The sequence below is a fragment of the Malus sylvestris genome, chromosome 12 (assembly GCF_916048215.2).
Source record: "Malus sylvestris chromosome 12, drMalSylv7.2, whole genome shotgun sequence".
Classification (NCBI taxonomy): Eukaryota; Viridiplantae; Streptophyta; class Magnoliopsida; order Rosales; family Rosaceae; genus Malus; species Malus sylvestris.
Genome location: NC_062271.1, coordinates 31,687,311 through 31,706,646, shown reverse-complemented (window position 1 = coordinate 31,706,646; position 19,336 = coordinate 31,687,311). Strand labels below are relative to the sequence as shown.

General features: G+C 38.0%; 1 protein-coding gene and 1 pseudogene across 1 annotated transcript; both read right to left on the bottom strand.

Annotated features, from left to right (window-relative positions):
* Positions 1 to 1,689: 1,689 nt before the first annotated feature.
* Positions 1,690 to 6,901, bottom strand: LOC126592380 (U11/U12 small nuclear ribonucleoprotein 48 kDa protein-like; annotated as a pseudogene).
* Positions 6,902 to 7,053: 152 nt separating this feature from the next.
* Positions 7,054 to 16,905, bottom strand: LOC126592952 (probable UDP-N-acetylglucosamine--peptide N-acetylglucosaminyltransferase SEC). The gene is made up of 28 exons (XM_050258771.1): positions 16,525 to 16,905; positions 16,079 to 16,224; positions 15,865 to 15,963; positions 15,717 to 15,767; positions 15,329 to 15,445; positions 15,139 to 15,195; positions 14,508 to 14,627; positions 14,298 to 14,360; positions 14,125 to 14,203; positions 12,476 to 12,585; positions 12,328 to 12,381; positions 12,172 to 12,239; positions 11,961 to 12,063; positions 11,255 to 11,457; positions 10,760 to 10,856; positions 10,288 to 10,359; positions 10,075 to 10,151; positions 9,776 to 9,892; positions 9,600 to 9,684; positions 9,358 to 9,525; positions 9,012 to 9,122; positions 8,843 to 8,929; positions 8,621 to 8,748; positions 8,429 to 8,511; positions 8,098 to 8,203; positions 7,843 to 7,989; positions 7,532 to 7,652; positions 7,054 to 7,443 (listed from the first exon to the last, which is right to left on the bottom strand). Exons 1-28 carry the CDS (start codon positions 16,682 to 16,684, stop codon positions 7,330 to 7,332), a joined length of 2,943 nt encoding a protein of 980 aa, XP_050114728.1. The 5' UTR covers positions 16,685 to 16,905; the 3' UTR covers positions 7,054 to 7,329.
* Between the last annotated feature and the right edge of the window lie 2,431 nt (positions 16,906 to 19,336).

Genomic DNA, 19,336 nt, shown 5'->3' with positions numbered 1-19,336 from the left:
TGGGGCCCATAAGCCCTTTGGCCTAGCCCTCGGTTGGAGATGATTTTCGTGTCATTATAAGCTATTTTTAGCCCTATGACCTTTTGGCCGAGTTGGTTGGAGATGACCTAAGGAGAACTTTCATTCTTATTTTTATTTTTAAACTCAGGGTAAAAGAACAGGCAAACTGTTCTAACTAACTCAGGTAAAAGAGCGGGCATACTAATCTGACTAATTGCTAACAAGTTTAACAGAAATGTGCGATATTAGTAGAGTTTGGTGGAGAGAGATTTGAGTACGGCAACCTCATAAGCTAGATGGTCAGACACTATCGCTTGGGAAAAAATTTCATTGTAATTAGAGTTGTTCAATCCAAACGGCTAAAAACGTGGCTATCCGGCATAAGACTCATCGGGTTAGAAAAGCTCCTCTTGTTGATGGTTGCTAGTTGCAGTATTAAAATGTTGTTGCAGAAAAAAAAAATGCTACCATATTAAATAGCAATTTTACATCATCTCTACAAAATTAAACATACTAAGAATACATGACAAGCATTCTTCTTCCATCTACATATTTCAAAGGGGTAAGATGAAGCCAGCTTTCCCACAAGCACTGCTTCCGATTTGTATGAACTCATCGAAACGATTCATCGCAGAACTGCATTCCATGAGCAAAACTAAACTATTGCATAGAAATAAGGGTCAGAGCAACAGTACCATGCTTCATCCAGTTATGTCATCGGTCACTCTCCATGTTGACAATACCACATGATAGAGATGCATGGAGCATGGCGCTTCCCTTCACGATTCATGAACTTCTTCAACATTCTAGCACAAAGCAGAGAGATACGGGTATCAGAACATTCAATTCAACCATGGCACCACATGTATTGCTGTATGCTACAGCACCAGAGTAGAAAGAAACAAAAAAAAGGAACCATCCCCCGGAGGGGAGGAGGACGGAGAAATCGTTATAACGATGCTATTCTTTGCAATCCAACAACAAACCTGCAGATTGAGATCTGATAACCATGGCCTCTGTCATTTATGACCTTGCTGGTCTTTGGTAAGGATTTATATATAAATATATATATAGGAAACTGTTATTAGCATTTCAAAATTCTCATTTTGCACTCCTTGTCTATATTAGAAAAAAAAATACAATTGATTCCCCTAAGACAAAAATGCACATGCTTGGTGCTACCGATTTTTCTTCAAATACGTCGCTAGTTAGATAGCGACTAATGTCGTATGAAGTCGCTACCTTCATACCGTCTTGTGTTTTCAATTTTTTTTCTTTTACAGTTTTTTTTTTTGTTATTTTTTCTTTTATTTATCTTATCATAACAACAAACTATCGTATTCATGTTCTTCAAAATATATTTTTTTCGTGAAAAATCAATTATAATTCATATTTAAACACTTGAAATCAATGTCAACTAATATGGTGGGTTTCTAAATTGTTCCATTGACTCTTCCATACCAAATTGTATATCTGCTTTTTATTTGTTATTGTTACAATTTTTTCTTTTCATCCATCTGTGTTTCTGTTATCTTTGAGTCAAAATGAGGCGTACAATTCAACCAGCATGGAATTTAGGGATTTGGGTATAAGAAAAGTTTAGTTTGTATTGGTGAACATTGGTTATGAACTTTGATGAACTCTGAAACAAATTCCGCTAATCTTTAAAGCTACCGAGATGAGTAACAATGGCTTCAATTTTGCTCATCTTACTGATGCTTTCTTCAAAATTCTGTGTACGATACAAAAAGCTTTTGCCAACTGAATCTAAACAAAAGTTTAACAAATTACAAGCGATAAAAAGCTCTGTAATATGAAATTAAACTACTACATAGCATTATTTGATCAAACTATAATACATTTTTGTACAAGAACCTTTACAGCTAGAGGACTTTTGAGCTTTATGATTGGTCTTTTCGATGAGATATAAGTCGATTTGATTTGGTTTGGTCAGAGCGAAGTCTAGCGCAACAGAAAATTCAGAGAGGTTAGCGTGTAAAGAAACAGGATTAACATGTAAGAAGAGTTTAACAAGGTGGTTGTGTTTTCACTGACTTAAATAGACTAACAATTGCTATATGCGAGACATCACAATTGCAAGTCTACAAATATGCACTCTGATGTGCTCATCCCAACCAGTTAAAGGGAATCGCTATATCTTGAAATACTAGAATGGGCTATCATAATGAACTGATGTAAGTACTTAATACTGACAAGAGGATGCAGTAAATAACAATCTCAACTGTGATGTTAACTGACGAGGGTAAAAAAACCATGATGAATATAGGAACAACCATGCCGGTACGAACAATGTTTTGTTATCAACTTATCATCCATTCAGAGCAAGAATGAGGGAAGAAACGAGCGCAACTGAAATATTTATATGCGTAACAGCTATTTAGATTAAGGATACAAAGGAGGATACAGATGGAAGTTAAAATTGCTGAAGCCTGATGACCTCGTGCTGCAAAATTTGGTCAATAAACCATGTCACGAACAAAATATCACTTTCAAATTCAAGTGAGAACATACCGCAAGTACATAAAAGAAAATCAAGAATAACTTACCGACATGGCTGTCAGATTTCTAATGGTCATCAGGAATTTTCTCTTTTTTCGGAATGTTTGCTTGCTCTAGCATACTTTCTGTTAGTAGAGAGATTGTCTTCATATACGTCACGAGGCTCCAAAGGATCATATCTGTCATCAAACGTATTTTGTTCCATAGAGTTTGAACTGTGATTCTCATATGTGTACCTGTCCCTTCTAACTTTTGATTTCTGATGAGAATTTGACTGAGAAGATGATCTATTATCTTTATACTTGGATATGCTAGAAGATGACATTTTGGTTTCATGATGCTTGGTCTTTGTCACCTCCAGATCATCTCGTTCTCTGCGATTGCGAGTATGCCTGTCTGACCATCCATGATCTCGGTGACTTTCTGGACTTCTCGAATGATTTCCCGTATCATGCATGTCCCTACTTACACTTCTCTGATCTTCTAGATATTCATGGCGTCCCTCAAGACTACGTTTTGGTTTTTCGCAATCCTCAGAATAAGTATTCATCGCAGTTGCAGAAAGAATAGCATCACTAGAATGAGATTGTTTCCTGCTATGATACGGGGTACCTCCTGCTGACTCATAACTTGTTTTTGTCGCCTTCTCAGCATCCATGGTGATGTCACGAGCTGATGGTTGCTCAAATGGAATGCTCCCTTTCCCTTCAGTTCCTTTCTCAAAGCAGTCGATCCCACCACCTTTCTCGATTTCCTCCATGTATACCTCTAATATATCCCTCATTTTCTTCAGAAAGTGTAGAAGTAAACATTAAACGCTAATAAAAATGTCAAATTATTTTTATCTCCATTGACCGAGTTTGAAACATACATCATACATTCGAGGATTACTGTTGTGGTTATAAGAACACTCAAAAGAAATGTTCTTGATGTTTTACCAGCCCTCGTACCTTCCCTGCGTTATTGCGTGGTATCTTTAGTGTCAATGTCATACATTAGCAGGTAGAGAAGCGCAAATGTATCCTTTTAAGTCAGTTCTTTGTATCTAGGTTTAATTTCAAACATCGAGGGCTTCAGATGAGGTTTTGTTTGAGTCTACTTATAAAATAATTTTCCTTTTCAATATTTTGTTTGTTTTTCTTTTGTAAGAACTCAAAAAAGCCACAAGAAATAAACAAAATAACAGAAATTCTAATATTTTATTAACCAAAATATACTTGTTGTGCAGAATGAAAATTATACAATGAATACAGAAATTAATGTTACTAACTTGATTACAGAACGTAGAGGTTAGCGTAAAAACTATGTCCTTCGAACAGTATTTTCGTCCCACTCATGTGCTTGTGGTTCTACGACGTCTGCTCGACCAGGATTCAACTACCTAATTCTACAATCCGCATTGGATTCTAAACTCTAGCGAATTTGCTTTTTGTGTGTTTACCCTCTAGAAATTCGTACAGAAGAAAAGAGCAAGAAAGGATGATTCATTTGGAAACTGTGATTGCAGATATATAGGTTGTTTCAAACCCTTTCAAATACCAGTTCAGTGTATTTGAAGGTACACAACTCTTTCTAAGAGCTGTGTCTTTTAATCAAAACGTTTTTAATTAATAAATTAATTAAAAACTTAATTCGAAAATTAAAATTAATGAATCAGATTAATTTTAAATTCTAAGGCCCAAGGCCCTTGTCTTGATTAATTAATATTAATTGTATTTAGACTATATTATACAAGCCTAATCCACACAACTATAAGGCCCAAGCCTTCAATCCATTTCCAAATGGCCCATGTTGTAATTACTAGACTAAAGCATTAAATCTAGGGGTGTGATATCCACACACCCCTTTTTATTTCTCACACACCCTTCTAATTTTTGGTCGTCGGATCGGATGAAATGAAGAAGATCAACGGACATAAATTAACAAGGGGTGTGTGAAAAGTAAAAAGGGGTGTGTGGATAGCACACCCCTAAATCTATATAAAGGCCCTTGAGAATCTTGTTTTCCCAATGTGGGATAAGAGTCTCAAAACTTCCAACAAATATAAATTGCGCCATTGGTATGATCCCACATCGGCTACATCAGAAATGGTCTAGTGGTACTTAAATCCTTGGGGTCCTCCCACCTATTAGGCTAGTCTTTTTGGTTGGGCTCTTCCCTTGGGCTTAAGTACCTAACATTGGTATCAGAACTTAGGTTCCCAACCCTACAAAGGGGACGACCTGAAAAGAGCTACGTTAATGGGACGACCAAATTTAGGAATTTCGGGCTATTACTAGATTTAATTTTCATCTAATTAAAGCCACACGTTAAAATGCAATAACCACTTGAAAAGACAAGATCTTTAATCATGAACGAGATACTCTCTACACTGTTGAAATTATTTTAGATCTATCTGAGAACCTTTTACTTAATCTAAAATGGCAAGAAAGAATCCAGACTCCCAGCAGAGAGAAATGAGCTGAATCTATTTAAACGAGTATCATGTCTCTGCTAAGTTATCTAGAAATAATGATATTATCTGGTAACTGGTTACGTGATTTCTCCCAATGAATCCCATCATGGTCTATAATGGGTTTGTACTGACTTCGGTTTTTCCGCTCCTCATGAGCTCTCTGTGATAGATAATCATGATCAACCACCATCACAACAACAACAACAACAAAGCCTTTTCCCGTTAAGTGGAGTCGGTTATATGAATCCTAGAATGTCATTGCACTCGGTTCTGTGTCTCGTTCTGGATTCATTTTCAAAAGGATTCGACGTAACCTAGGAGTGCCGGCTGTCGACTACTTGACGTCCTCCCCCTCCTCCTTTATCCGGACTTGGGACCAGCAATGTAAGATAAACTTACACAGGCGGAGTTAATCATGATCAACCACCCTACAAAGAAAATAGGTTAATATAAAGATTTGCAGCACTGGAAGATCCCTGGCCTTTTCAGTTAGTCATAATATTTGTTCTTATAAATTCTCGTGTTTAATATTTGTTTCTATTTGCCCCCTCCATTACGCTTCAACTAGATTTTCAACGTATTAAAAGAAACCTGAAAGCAAACTCAAGGACCTTTCATGCAACGCCGCGACGGCTGCTGCAACCTGGGACACAAATACCACCCTATTGATAATGTTTTCCTTCATCATGCTATCCCCTTCACCATCTGTGCTTAGTGGTTTCAAAGCTTCAGTATTCCTAATACCGTTGCCATCGGCATCCAAATTCGATGAAGCCTCTTCTAAAGCAGGAGACTCTGTCACCTGTTGCTCCAATGGGAAAATTAACAAGGCCATTGCAGCATCTGATATGCATTTCTTGAGAACGCTTATGGCAAATACTTTCCCATTTTGTGCACCATACGGTATGGAAAGCTGAGAGGCCAGCCACGTCAAAGCTTGAACCAGAGTGGGACACTCAAAAGTTCTCTCTCTTTGGATCTCCTTCCTTTATCTTACTTAAAACTTCCCTTAAAATAGCCTTCAAGCACAACCGGAAAAGTAAAATTATATGATCCCTCATAGCGACATCAATCACAACTCCAACTCCACATTGTGGTGAATTTGCAGACACCCATATGGCTAAGTCACATTCTCTAACCACACCCAACCCCAAGATGGCACGAAGAACGCAGTACGAGTACATACAAGGAAACTCATTCCAGCCCTCAACTTCGGTTTTAATAGCCCACAACTCCGATGGAAGAATTCTACACCACTCTTTGTCAACATTCAGCTGACAAATTAGTGGAAGTGTGAACATTCTGTTGATACCATCAAGAGCAGAAAAATTAACGAAGGTGGGGAGGATTGATGATGCGTTCTGGCTTTTGCATAATTCGATTGAAGATGGACATAAGCCACTTCCGAGCTTGTATGCTTCCATAATTAAGGAGATGTGTAGGAGGGGTCAGTTTGATGATGCATTTTGTTTCTTTAGAGAGATGAAGGTTAAGGGACATCCCCTAACCGACCGGTGTATACAATGTTGATAACGATGGCTGGACGCGGAGGGCGGTTCGTTGAGGCCGCGAATTACTTGGTGGAAATGTCTGAAATGGGGTTGATGCCGATGTCGCGGTGCTTTGATTTGGTTGCTGACGGATTGAAGAATTGTGGGAAGCATGATATGGCTAAGAGGATTGAACAATTGGAAGCATCTCTCCGCGGCACTTGATGGGGCAACATCATGCACTGCCGCTTATGCTCGCGGAGAGGCACCTGGTTCACGGAGGGCATGGAAGAATCGATGGCCTCGTTGGTACTTGATCGAGGAAGTAACGATGCAGTTCTCTGTTCAACAATATATGCAATTTAGGTTCAGGTTTTGTTAGAAGGGCTAGAAGCCATTATTGACAACCAAAATCGCTTCCGACTGTAATCTAGCTGCTGATGTTTCATAGATTTTACGCACATAGTCGAGATGAATCCCTTGTAATGTTTCTCCTTCATATTGTAGGGCAGAATTTGCTTGCAAACTGAACACAAATCGCGATTCAATTTCCGGCAAAGTTTTGGTTCAAGTAGAAAGAATGGAAAATGCATCAGAAAGATTTCCGTTGACGATCGAAAACAAGAAGCACAAGAGCAGTGTGGAACCAATACATTACCAATATGTCATCTCCATTATATAAGATACGTACAGATCGCAAGATTATATGGTGGAACGGATGGTGAGGAGGGGAGCAAGCGGAAAGACGGACATAGTGAATACGGCTACGTCAAGCAAATCTCTCCTTCGACTCGAACATGTCCAGGATTTATCATTTTGTGTGATACTTACGGATCTACAAATTCCGTCTCCAACTTCGACCGTCTATCTATCGTACGGAAACTCTAAGTTGTTCTCGGTGACTTTGAAATGCTGCGGCTTCTGGCCCGAGCAATGCAGATTCCACATTTTGAAATAACTCCTCTCCAGATTCCTCACCTGCAACAAGTTGTTTCAAGAGATTATTACCGTGCCTTCTATTTTTTCCGAGTAGCCACTATGCACAAAACATGTTGCTTTAACTTACCCAGCGTGCGGTGTCAAACAGAGGACAAGTCAGCCGGGCTGCCTTGAGCTTGCTGGTAAGAGCACGGAGCTTTGGGGGATTCAGTGCCAGAGACACTGCCTTCTCTTCATACTCTTTCATGCTATGGGAAGTCAAGACAGGAAAAGGAAATTGTTACAAACTCATTTACATGTAAGACATAAGCGTCCGGTGAGATGACAAGAACAAAGTGACAACTGATAAGGGCTGTGGGCAAAGGGTGGATGATAAAGGCATCATTTTATGAAATACTTGTATGTCGAGTCTCAAGGTTGTCTGTAAAAAAGACGTACCTGCTAACAATCATCTCGTCTCCCAGTCCAGTAGCGAGACACAGTGATCCAGCAACCCTGGTAGCCATCTTTTCAAGGGGAAGGGTCACCATTGGCAGACCTGCCCATAGAATATCCGTGCCTGTTGTATGTGCATTGCACAGAGGCCTAAAAACAAACAATCTCAAACAATCAGAAATTCTAGCTTACTATGCGTAGTACACAATGAAAAGAGAGACTTCAGAATTACGTTGAATCCAGGGAAAAGAAGATTACGTGTCAAGGAATAAATCTGCCAACGCACTCCGCTTGATATGTTCACCTTTCATAGCAACATCTGTGAAGATGATTTGGTCTGGCTGCACTCCTTGAGCAACAGCATCTGAATAAAGTCAAATAAATAACAAAAATGTCATATAAGGGTCCACTTTTTTGGGTGAAAAGACAGAGCTCAAGGCCCATTATTAAATCGTTTTTACTCCAGACCACAAAGGTTGTGTTTTCTCTTTTACTCGGATTGGGTATTCAGAAAACCTATATGGTTGCATGAAGGAGGTTTAAAGGAGTTTGATCAACTCATTATAAAGTAGTAAACCATTCCACTTACATGCACGAAGTCTCATTTCACCTGGAGCTGGGAATCTGAGGAGCCAAAGTGCACTGTTGGGTACACGTTTAAGAATATTGCACCTAGATCACATAGAATCACTAGTGAGATGACAAATTATGTACAATCTGTACTAATGTAATTTTTTGTTCTTCAGGAATTGCGACTACGTGCGGAAGATGATGATATTACCATGTATTAAAGATTTCAGGATCCATTTTGTACAACTGATTGAAGCATGCAAATATAAATTTATCCTCGGGCAGACCATAACTGGATCGCTTCTGCCGGCAGCTTGGATCCAAAACATCTTGATTTTTCTGAACACAACATTAAATGGTGATTCGGGTTCCATGTAACTTCGCTGAAGTTAATAAAATAACAAAACAGACTAGAGAGCATATCTACACCAACCTGCTTGTAATCATTCACAAAGTAGCAATGCGGGAGATGAACAATCTTCTCAGAGTAAATATGTGAGAAGCGCAAAGGTGAAACAAACTGAAACAAAAGAAACAGCACATCAGATAACCACACTCAACTAAATTAAGCTAACCAAAACATAAGGTGGCCCAATTCAAACCTCATCAGTGACCAAGTAATCGATGTAATTTGCCCCTGTAGTACCAGGGAAACCCATATATGAAACCTGAATAGGTGCTGGCTGCATGGCAAATATTTCATTTCTTGCACCCTGCATGATGAACGTGCCATTAAGTCATTCCAACAAGTACAACAGATATATGATACAATAAAAAGCTGGGTGCATAAAAAACTACAACTAGTTGATGTAGCATACGCGACCATATTTATGAGCAAATAATTACACAATGCGTCACATAAATAGGCACAAGTTCAAGGTCCTTACAATAAGCCTCATCAAAGATTATTTAAGGACAAGAAAAGAAATATCAACAGATGAAGCATACCTTTGTATAACCATTAAGGTTAATTAAGATCTGTATCTTATCTTCATTAATCATTTTGGCAATCATATCTGATGACAAAGATGAGACATCCATAAAGTGCTCTGCTTCCGACTGGATGCGTTGTCTCCATTCTGTTCCATCATTTGGACTCAAGGCATAACAGAAAACCTATATCAAAATGCTTAGTTCCAGCACGCAGTAATTTACTTTGAAAGAACCTATAAAGTACAAAAATTACAAACCTCAACATTGTCCTTATTATGCATCCCAAACACAGATCCCATAAGATGTGACAAGGGGTGATTACCAAAATCACTGCTTACATATCTGCAAATCAAGAAAGGTCCTCATACAGTTAAAGAAAAGTATAGCTCTGACAAATAAAGAGATTAGTCTTAAGCATCCTGTCAAAACATACCCAATCCTTAGTCTCTGGGGTCCACCATTACCCTTTATAGGGATTGGAGCAGGATGGTTGAAAGGAGAAAGTCCAAATCGTGATGCCACTATGGAGCAGTGTGCAGCATATTTACGACTGCAAAAGAGAAGACAAAATTGTGAATAAAAAAAGGTCGTACCAGTGCACAAGGCTCCCGCTTTACGCAGGGTCTGGGAGAGGTGAATGTCGGAAGACAAAATTGTGAATGAGAAGAAAAATTATTCTTGCTGTTTAACTATTGTTTCTTAAAGCCTAAACACTGAACGTAGGGGCGATACCTAATTTCAAGTGCCAGAATTGGATCAATCGGATAGGCTATTGCATGGAAAGGTTGCACACTAGGCAGAAGAGACATCTGAAATAAGAAGGTAGCATTCAAGTGACTCTTAGTAAAGTTTTATAGTGATGATAATGAGACTGAAATAAGATTAGAAAGGTAAATTATCAGTTTTACAAAATAGAGAGTATAATGATAACAAATCAAGACTGACATTAATCTGCCTCCTGATTATGCCTTCAACTTCAGAAAACATTTTGTCGCGGTCCTCCCAACTGCATACACACTACAATGTACAATCATATTACATTAGTTTACATGTAAAGACATCAATGCTCAATGCACTGCAACCAACAGACGGAATTTAACACATGCTCCTCTACCTCTGAATACTGCATATATGCCTTTATATTTCAATTCTACTTATGTAGTCTAAATCAACCTACATAAAGCCATTTCTATGGTCACAGATATATCCACACAACTCCAAGAGTTTGAAAGAGTACAGGTATTGGTGCATGTTAACATTTGTGTCGAGTGTCCAAGAGCAAACCGACATGCACACAATTCTATTAGTGCACTAAATACATACTTTCATAAGTAGAATTTAGATTAGCGCAAATTTCACAGCCAAATCACATAAAGAATTCTTGTCAAATACTACTTCCTTGGAATTCAGATAATACCTGTAATGTATGTAAAAGATTACAAATTGCCTCTGAAAAATCAGGTCGAATAATCAATGCCTGTTTATAGCTCTTAATAGCAGCCTCCACATGTCCACTGCAAGATGAGTTCAATAAATGTTAATTCCACTTCCACACAAGGAATATGATGGTTTGAATGTCCATCCAAGGCATCAAGCTACTTTACTAAACTAAAATTTACCCAGTTGGAGTTTGTTGGGACCCAAAGATTAGATTTCCTGACAAGAAGGCATTAACTCTAAATTCTAACAAATGAAAGTAAATTGTTCCCTCATAGACTCCCAAAGAGCAGTACACCCATCAGTACCACCCACCACAGAATCAATTTGATTGAATTAAAAGGATCAAAATAGGAATGACAATCCTGAAGGAATTTCAGTTTGTGTCAGAGTAAACTAACTTTTCCCAGGAACCTGGCATATTAAACAGTAGACAAAAATTAGAGCGCCAACAGTGAAAACTGGAGTACCATACCTATCCTTGTAAGCTGACGCCAAATTTGCATGAGCTTCAGCCATAGTTGGCCGAACAGATATTGCGTGTATGTAGTCCTGAATTGCTTCACTGACTCTACCAATCTCTTTATATGTGTTCCCCCTATTGACAAGCCCATCAGCTGCCAAGGGATCTATGCGGAGAACCTCATTGTAGCAAGAAATTGCATCTGCATAATTCCCCTGTGATGAAAGCATGCGCGGTAGAGATTAGGGCAGAAAATGGTGATAAATAAAAATAGATTCAACAAAGTTTTACAAGAAGAAACAGGACTATATATCCATACAATTCTTATTTTTCTCCTTTAGTTTTTATTTCTACTCTTAATCTTAGAAACCGACCGAGCCTTTCCTGTGAGGGTTTCACCTGCATGATTCCTTAAAATATGGTCCTGCCCCTCCCCCTAAAAGGCAGCTTTTTTGGAGTGCGGAATTGTCTAGATTAATCTTCAAATATCATGCATCTTTATATTTAAAGATTATGAATCTTAGTAAGAGGAAAGATAAAGAAAAAAAAAAAAAAAACAGGCCAACATTTTCCCAAAGCTGTAAAGGAGCAATTAATTGCAGTACCACCTTCCTTACCACCCTCCCCCCTCTACCCCAACCCCAAAAGATGGGAGACAATCCACGGGGGAAAATACACTTCTTGCATCCATGTAAGAATGGAATTAAGGAAACGATACCTGTTGTTTATAGATGATGGCAAGATTATTAAAAGGAGCAGACAATCCAGTTGTTACAGTCAATGTGGCCTTATAATATTGAGCAGCAGCAGACACCATGTTCCTGCATGTACAGTACTTTTAGTTGTTAAAAGCATGTTCATCATCCAGAGCTAATTGTTTCAACATTAATAAATTATTAATAATTCACAAGTATTTCAAGATCACATACCATTCCATATAAATATTCCCAAGGTTGGTAAGCGCTTGTGGATGGTTAGGCTGTAAAGTGAGGCATTGCTGCATGCAGCAACATAAAAGGTCAAGGGGGACAGAAGATTATATGCAAGCAATTCAAATGAAACTTAACATAGAAAGTTGAACCTACATTGTAGTATTGAATTGCTTCATCTACTCTGCCAATGTCTTTAAGAGCATTACCCTTCAAATGATGCAAAAATAAACCAAAAAATAAAGTCAGTGAAAGTTGCAACTACAAATCCAAAAATCATAACATTCTGGATATGAGAACCAACCAAATTATTGTAAGCCTCCAAAAACCTTCCATCATAAGAAATGGCTTGCTTATAATGTAGGATTGCCAGATCCAGTTGACCTTGTTCATAATACGTACTAGCCAAATTACCTGCGCCAAACAATTCAATTTAAGGTCACATAAAATTCATGAAACTGCTAACACATGACAAATGTATCTTAACATCTGGAAAAAGAAACGAGAATAACAGAATTCAAAACATGTGTACGTTACAAATACTTATTACACTCAGATAAGATATGAAAGTAGTCAGTTGACTTGAGACAAGAATGTAGCCAACTGACTCATTTTCTCTTTATGCTTAAAGTAAATGTATTTCAAATTCAAAATGCCAGAACAATGTATTCTAAAAAGGAATAACGATTTCTAATAAGGAATAACCAAGTAATCTAATAAGTAAAGACTAAATAAAAAATAGGGTAAATTACACAAAACTACCTCAAGTATGAGTCTAACCACAATCTCATAACCTCATGTTTTAAACATTGCAATGTCATACCTCAACTTATAAATTTGTTGCAATGTCATACCTCAACTTATAAATTTGTTGCAATGTCAAACCTCCGTTAAGTTTTCTGTCAATTTGGCTGTTAAATGATTACATGGCAAGACGACGTGGCATATATTTGTTGACGTGGCATGTATGGGTACTAAATTTGTGTTATGTAAATAAAAAAATAAATAAATAAGCTAAATAATTTTAAAATATCATTTCAAATTATTAGGAAAAAAAAAAAAGGAATCCAATATTTATTCATCATGACCCGCCCTTCCCCAAAACCCCCTAGATCATCCCTTCCCCAAATCCTTTAGCGCCGCTGCCCCACCCTAACCCCACCATCTCTTCCAAAATCCCTTCCCTCTTAGTCCCCCAATACCACAACCACTTTCTCTCCCATCCACCCACTGCATCAACATCTCTCTTTTCTGTGAAATTAACATATTTAAGCAGTGAAACCAAATTCCAAGAACAAATCAAACAAGATGACAGCAACACGGACTAGGGCTGCAGCAGGGGGTTGGCTTCGTCTTCGTTGACGTGGTCTCCCAGCTTCGACGACTCGAGTCGTCGTGTTCGCGTAATTGGGCGTTCACGATTTTTGTTTGTTAGTTGTCAAGAAAAGCGCACTGCAATTCCTGGCCCTTGAAACTTCTTCGTACCCAGAAATTCCAGGGCTCTTAAGCTTCTTCTCGATCCGCTTCACCAGGTGGGTGGAGAATCCCACGAGTATGGTTAGGAGGGACTGGATAAGATCTGGATTGGGATGGTGGTGGTAGGGGTGGGGCAGCAGCGGTGAGGCATGAATTGGATTTTTTTTAAATATTTTGGAGTGATATTTATAAATAATTAAATTTTTTTTGTTTATTTTTATTCACATAGCACAAATTTGATAGCCATACATGCCACATCGGCAAATACCACGTAGTCTTGCCACATCATCACTTAACGGTCAATTTAACGGATTGACTGACAGTGGTCTAACATTGCAACGAATTCGTAAGTTGATGTATGACATTGCAATGTTTAAAAGATGAGGTATGAGTTTGTTATGCGACCGAAAATTGAAGGTGAAAATTGTAATTTACCCAAACTATGAAAAGGCCAAGACATGGTAAGTTATTACTCACCAAAAGCCATTGCATAGTTAGGTCTTGTCTGGAGAGCACGTTGATAACACACGATTGCCTCCTGTGGCAGTCCCAAAGCCTGGAAAAGGCAAAAGAAATAGCTTGTTTTTCTCCAACACAAGTCCGCCACTTGCACCTACCGAACCTTACTTGCATTAGGCATGACAGCTTACCTTATAAACATTCCCAAGATTGAGATACGCATCTGGAAAAGCAGGTTTGAGTTTCACAGCCTCCTGAGATAGAAAAGTATCGAAGGAACAGTTAAGAACATTTCTAAATAGGGCCGATATGAGAAATCATGTACGGAAATAAGATATAAAAGAATAAGTACATCACAAAGACAGAAGATGAATAATGGATGAACACAAAATTTACGATACCTTATAGTACTGCAGGGCCCTATTAAGATCACCAGACTCCATGAAAAGACCAGCAAGATTAGACCATGCAATAGCGAAGTTTGGTTGGATACGTATAGCCTCGAGGTAGCAACTGTATGCCTGCACAAAAGGTTAGAGTCTGACTATTTGCAGTCTTGGGGATGGGAGTAACAACAAAACCATCATCTGAGCCCTGGCCTGGGGACAACAACTTCATATCTGTTTGAACTGTGAATTCACACGGTTCCACACATGAATTATTCCATCAGTGACTTTACTTGATATACATTACAAAAATTTAAATGTTGAACAGAATTAGCATTCCAGTAGACTGTTGCGAAATCCAAAATTATTAAGCCCCCACAAAACTGGGCAGGGGTATAGTTTGGGCCAGGTGGATATTCTACAGCAGAAGCTCAGACTTAAGTACCATATTCTGTACTGAATCTGAACAGAAAGTGATACAGCGGTATTATAGGTCTAGGGCCTAAGCAAACAGCATGGAGGTTAGGAAAAACAATAACCAACGGCACTTAAATCCTATACAGCGCAATCTAGATCTTAGCTTCCATTACATATATTTGTAACTAAAACATAATACAAGGCAATGCATTCATTTTTCAAGACTTACCTCTTGCACCAATCCCCGTGCCTTCATTAGATTCCCAAGATTACTATGGGCATCAACCTGTTTTATCAATTTCCCATTGTAGTTAGCTTGCAGATAATATTGAAAGCAGAATAGTGTGTAACCTTGGATCGGACAAAAGAACAACAATAACAGCCTGTAGAAAGTCAAAAATAACAAGATGGAAGCCTACCAAATGGGGATTTAATGCAAGTGCCTGGCGACAACACTGTGCCGCTTCTTCATGTCTTCCTTTCCGCATGTATGCACTAGCTAAGTTTGACCATGCATCACAGAAATTGGGACGAAGCTGCAGCCAAGAAAAAGTAAGATCAATAAACTAAACAAAAGTATGAGTCTATGAGAAGACAAAGACACCTAACCGTTCAAACTGAAGCAGCACAACTTGAAATTTATAAACAAAGCACATCCAAAAAGTTTAATAACCAAATTAGGGAAATTTGACTCTATAAATTAAAATTACACACTAAAAGAAAACTAGACATCCATTTTTAATCCCTTTATACGATTTGAGGGAATGCAGGAATAATCAGAAAAAAATTATATAATTGTATACGAACCTCAATGGCAACCAAATAATAGCGAATAGCAAGGTCATTATTTCCTTTTTCCTGCATAAAGAACAAACCAACTTTAACATTATGGAAAATTGTTCAACCAGAAAAACAGAAGAGGTGAAACTAGGCAACCATGCATTCACGACACCACCTTCCAAGCATTAGCCATGTTCCCATAACACTCGGCAAAATGCGGCTCAATTCGAAGGGCTTCTTCATTTTTGGCAATACACATATCAAAGTCATGCAACTGCAACAAAATAAAGCACACACATAATATTAATCAATTTCAGGTTTCCAATTCTAATTGAACGAAAATCAACCATTGGAAAATAATAAAATTACACTTTAATGAATTATTGAACCTGATAATAGATTGCACCCAGAAGAAGGAGATTGTCAGTGCGAATCGGGGTTTTCTCATACACAATTTTGCTATGCTCTAGAGCCTCCTTATAGTTTCCAGCCTTGTACATTTGATGAGCAATAGTCATATGTGCGTCTTCATCAACTTCATAATCAAATAATTCATCAATTAGCATCAACAATAAGAAATTCAAATAATTAACAACAAAAAAAAAAACATCTTTGTGATAGGGAACAATAGATGAAAACCCTAACCCTAAAATTCGAAATTTAGCTTTTCTGTCAAAATTCTTAGCTCAAATTAATCACCAGAAGAACACTCATCGATTGAAAAACACCAAAAATTGCAATTCAAGTTTCAAACTTTAATTAAGAGACAACTTAGAAATTCATATTCCGATTGTAAAAAAAATGAAATTAAAAAAATTGGATCAGAAAATGGAACCTTCACGAGCATCGTGATGAGGCTTGAAAGAGACCAAGCTGAGCGACGACGGCTCCGGCTTAATCCCAAAGGAATCATCGCGAGCGGCGCCGAAGTGTGCCCTAGAAGCTCCGACCACCGCCGGCGGCTGACGAGCCTCGCCCTGAACCGTGATCATCATGGTGAACCTCCTCCTCACCCCCCTCCGATCACTACCATCCAACTGCGATCGGACGGCCCGCAACTCTCTCTCGAGCTGTCTGGCTCTGCCCCTTGGCTTCCAACTTTTTTTTTTGTTTTTGGGGAGTTCTACAGTTTGCGTAATTGGAAGAAGCGACTTTTTTTGGAAGCGGCTTTTTTTTCGGTGCTTTTTTTGGTGCGAAGAACAGAGGACAACGCGACAGAAACAGAAAGAGGGGTTTAAATATAAGGTGGAGAAGTCGGCTGTGGGCGAGGAATCTGGGCCGTCGGATGGGGGGATGTGATTTGAGATTTGAGATTGGTTGTCGACGTGCCGTATTGGTTGAGTTGTAATTTCCAAAGATTCTGTAACTTGTTTGGAGTTTTCACCTAAATACGGAAGAAAAATACCACGTTTTGGACACGTAATCTTAGGCTGACTGATGAATGCAAAAGTGAGTATACTTTAAATTATTTTGGGATAAAATTTCACGTTTTGACGCACATTTTAAAGGAAAGGGATCCTCTACCAAATCCAACCAATCGTTCAATCTGGATCCTCAAAATTTGATCTAACGATTAAAATTATTATAACTTTTCAAAATATCCCTTATTTTTAGCCGTTGAATCAGATTTTAAAAGTTCAGAGATTTATTGATTTGATAGATTTGATAGAAGAAATCCAAAAATGATCCATTTCCCATTTTAAATTCATTTTGTGACGTGTTTTAATAATTTAAATCATGTATATTTTATAATATTATTCTAAATTATTTTTACAAAAAATGAAGCAAATTTCGAATTATTAAAATATTCATTTTTCAGGACGAGCCTCGTCAGCCGGATTGTATCAATCATACAATGTTTTTATGTAAATTTTTCTCCAACCATTTAGCAATACAGTCTAGCGGTATTCATCTTTACCGGTAAGAGAGAGATTTTATATTCGATTGATTCATTTTACGATTTTTCTTTAAATTTCAGGTGAGAATTGGAGGACCTAAATTTTTATGTTCCAACCTGCATTCAGTTAGTTTACTATTCTTCAGTGATCTAGATTGATTCATTTTACGATTTTTCTTTAAATTTCAAGTTTTTAACGTATGAATGCAGATTCTGACGCCAAGCATGCACGTACGAGGAGGAGCTCGGCAAGGAACTGGTGAAAAGTTGTGCAGTGTTACCGTTTTTCATTGTAAGGAGTCGCACATTGATGGGAGAAAGAACTTTGGGTGGGCTTATAAGAGGTTGAGTTACTCCTTATATTATCAATTGTTTTTAGGGAACTTTAACGAAAAGCACCTATTACTGTTCACTTTAACGAAAAACCACATTTTTAAACTAAAAAATCAATCCTGGTACTATTCACTTTACCTTTTATTTTGTCCTTATCATTAAAACTCAAAGTTTTCAAACCCTTTTCATTAGTTTTCTTTGTTTTTATGGTGGAACCTCAATTTTTTTCAGGCCGCTCGAGACAATGTTACTGCATAATATGAAAGTATGGCAACCTAAGTCTGAACCCAAATTCCTCCAGTGGGAAATTGCGAACCAAGATGTTGTCTCCTACGTAACGAAAACCAGAAGCTACCATAATCCTCCCTTTCTGGATGCCTGCCATTGTGATTTGCCTTTGTTATTCAATGGCTGTCCATGATGAGCCTCAGTACATTCAACTTAAAGAAAGCTGACTAGTTTAACTTTAACTAATTGTTTCTTATTTCATCCTGATCAACAGTTCGACGAATGAGTTGGAACGATTAGCGCACTATGAGGAAAAGGCAGAAGGAGGAAATTGAATGTTTTAGTCGAGGATGAATGTTTGATTTCTTAACGCTATCCGTCGTGACTGTTATGACGTTAGTTTTGAACTGAAATATTGATTGGCAAGTCTTGCTTGGTTTAGATTCTGTAATATTTGAGTTAAAGAGAAGAGAGCAAACTGCCAACGCCTTTCGAGCGTTCGAGAAACAGTTGCATTTTACTTGAATAACAAAGCAAACAATGAATCAAAGACTCTATAAAGTTCATCATGTTGTGCTAGGATAGCACCAAACTCGTTGGAACCAACTCAAGCTAACCCACAGGAAATTTATCAAATGAAAATGCAAGAACAAAATATGAAAGAACACCAAGATTTTAACGAGGTTCCTCAACAGTCAGTGTAACTGGAGTACGTCCTCGGAGCAGTAGGAGCTCACCCAATAATCCACTATCAACCAAATGGGAGTTTACAAAATGTTGGCAATCTCACAACCCAAAAGCCCAATACACCCAATAGCTCTCACACACCAAAGAAACAAATAGAGGAAGAAATATAATGAATAATTTCTTCTCTATACATATAGCTCAAAGCTATTACAACAACACCTATTTTGGTGGATGATTACTAACCAAATGAAGCAGCAGCTTCTTCTTCCTTTTGGGCTCTCTGCAGAAAAAAACTCTAACTTCTCTCTGCAGCTCTCTCCTCTCTTCAGCTCTCTCTTTTCTTCTTTTAACCACACAAGCAGCAATTGCTGCTAAATAAATTCTTCAAGTCACCCCGTGACTTCCCACATGGCCAAAGAAAAAATAATTCTCAAACATCATCATTTGTCATCATCACAAAGTAAGAAACAACATCATGATGTCTCCCCTTTTTTTTCTTTTT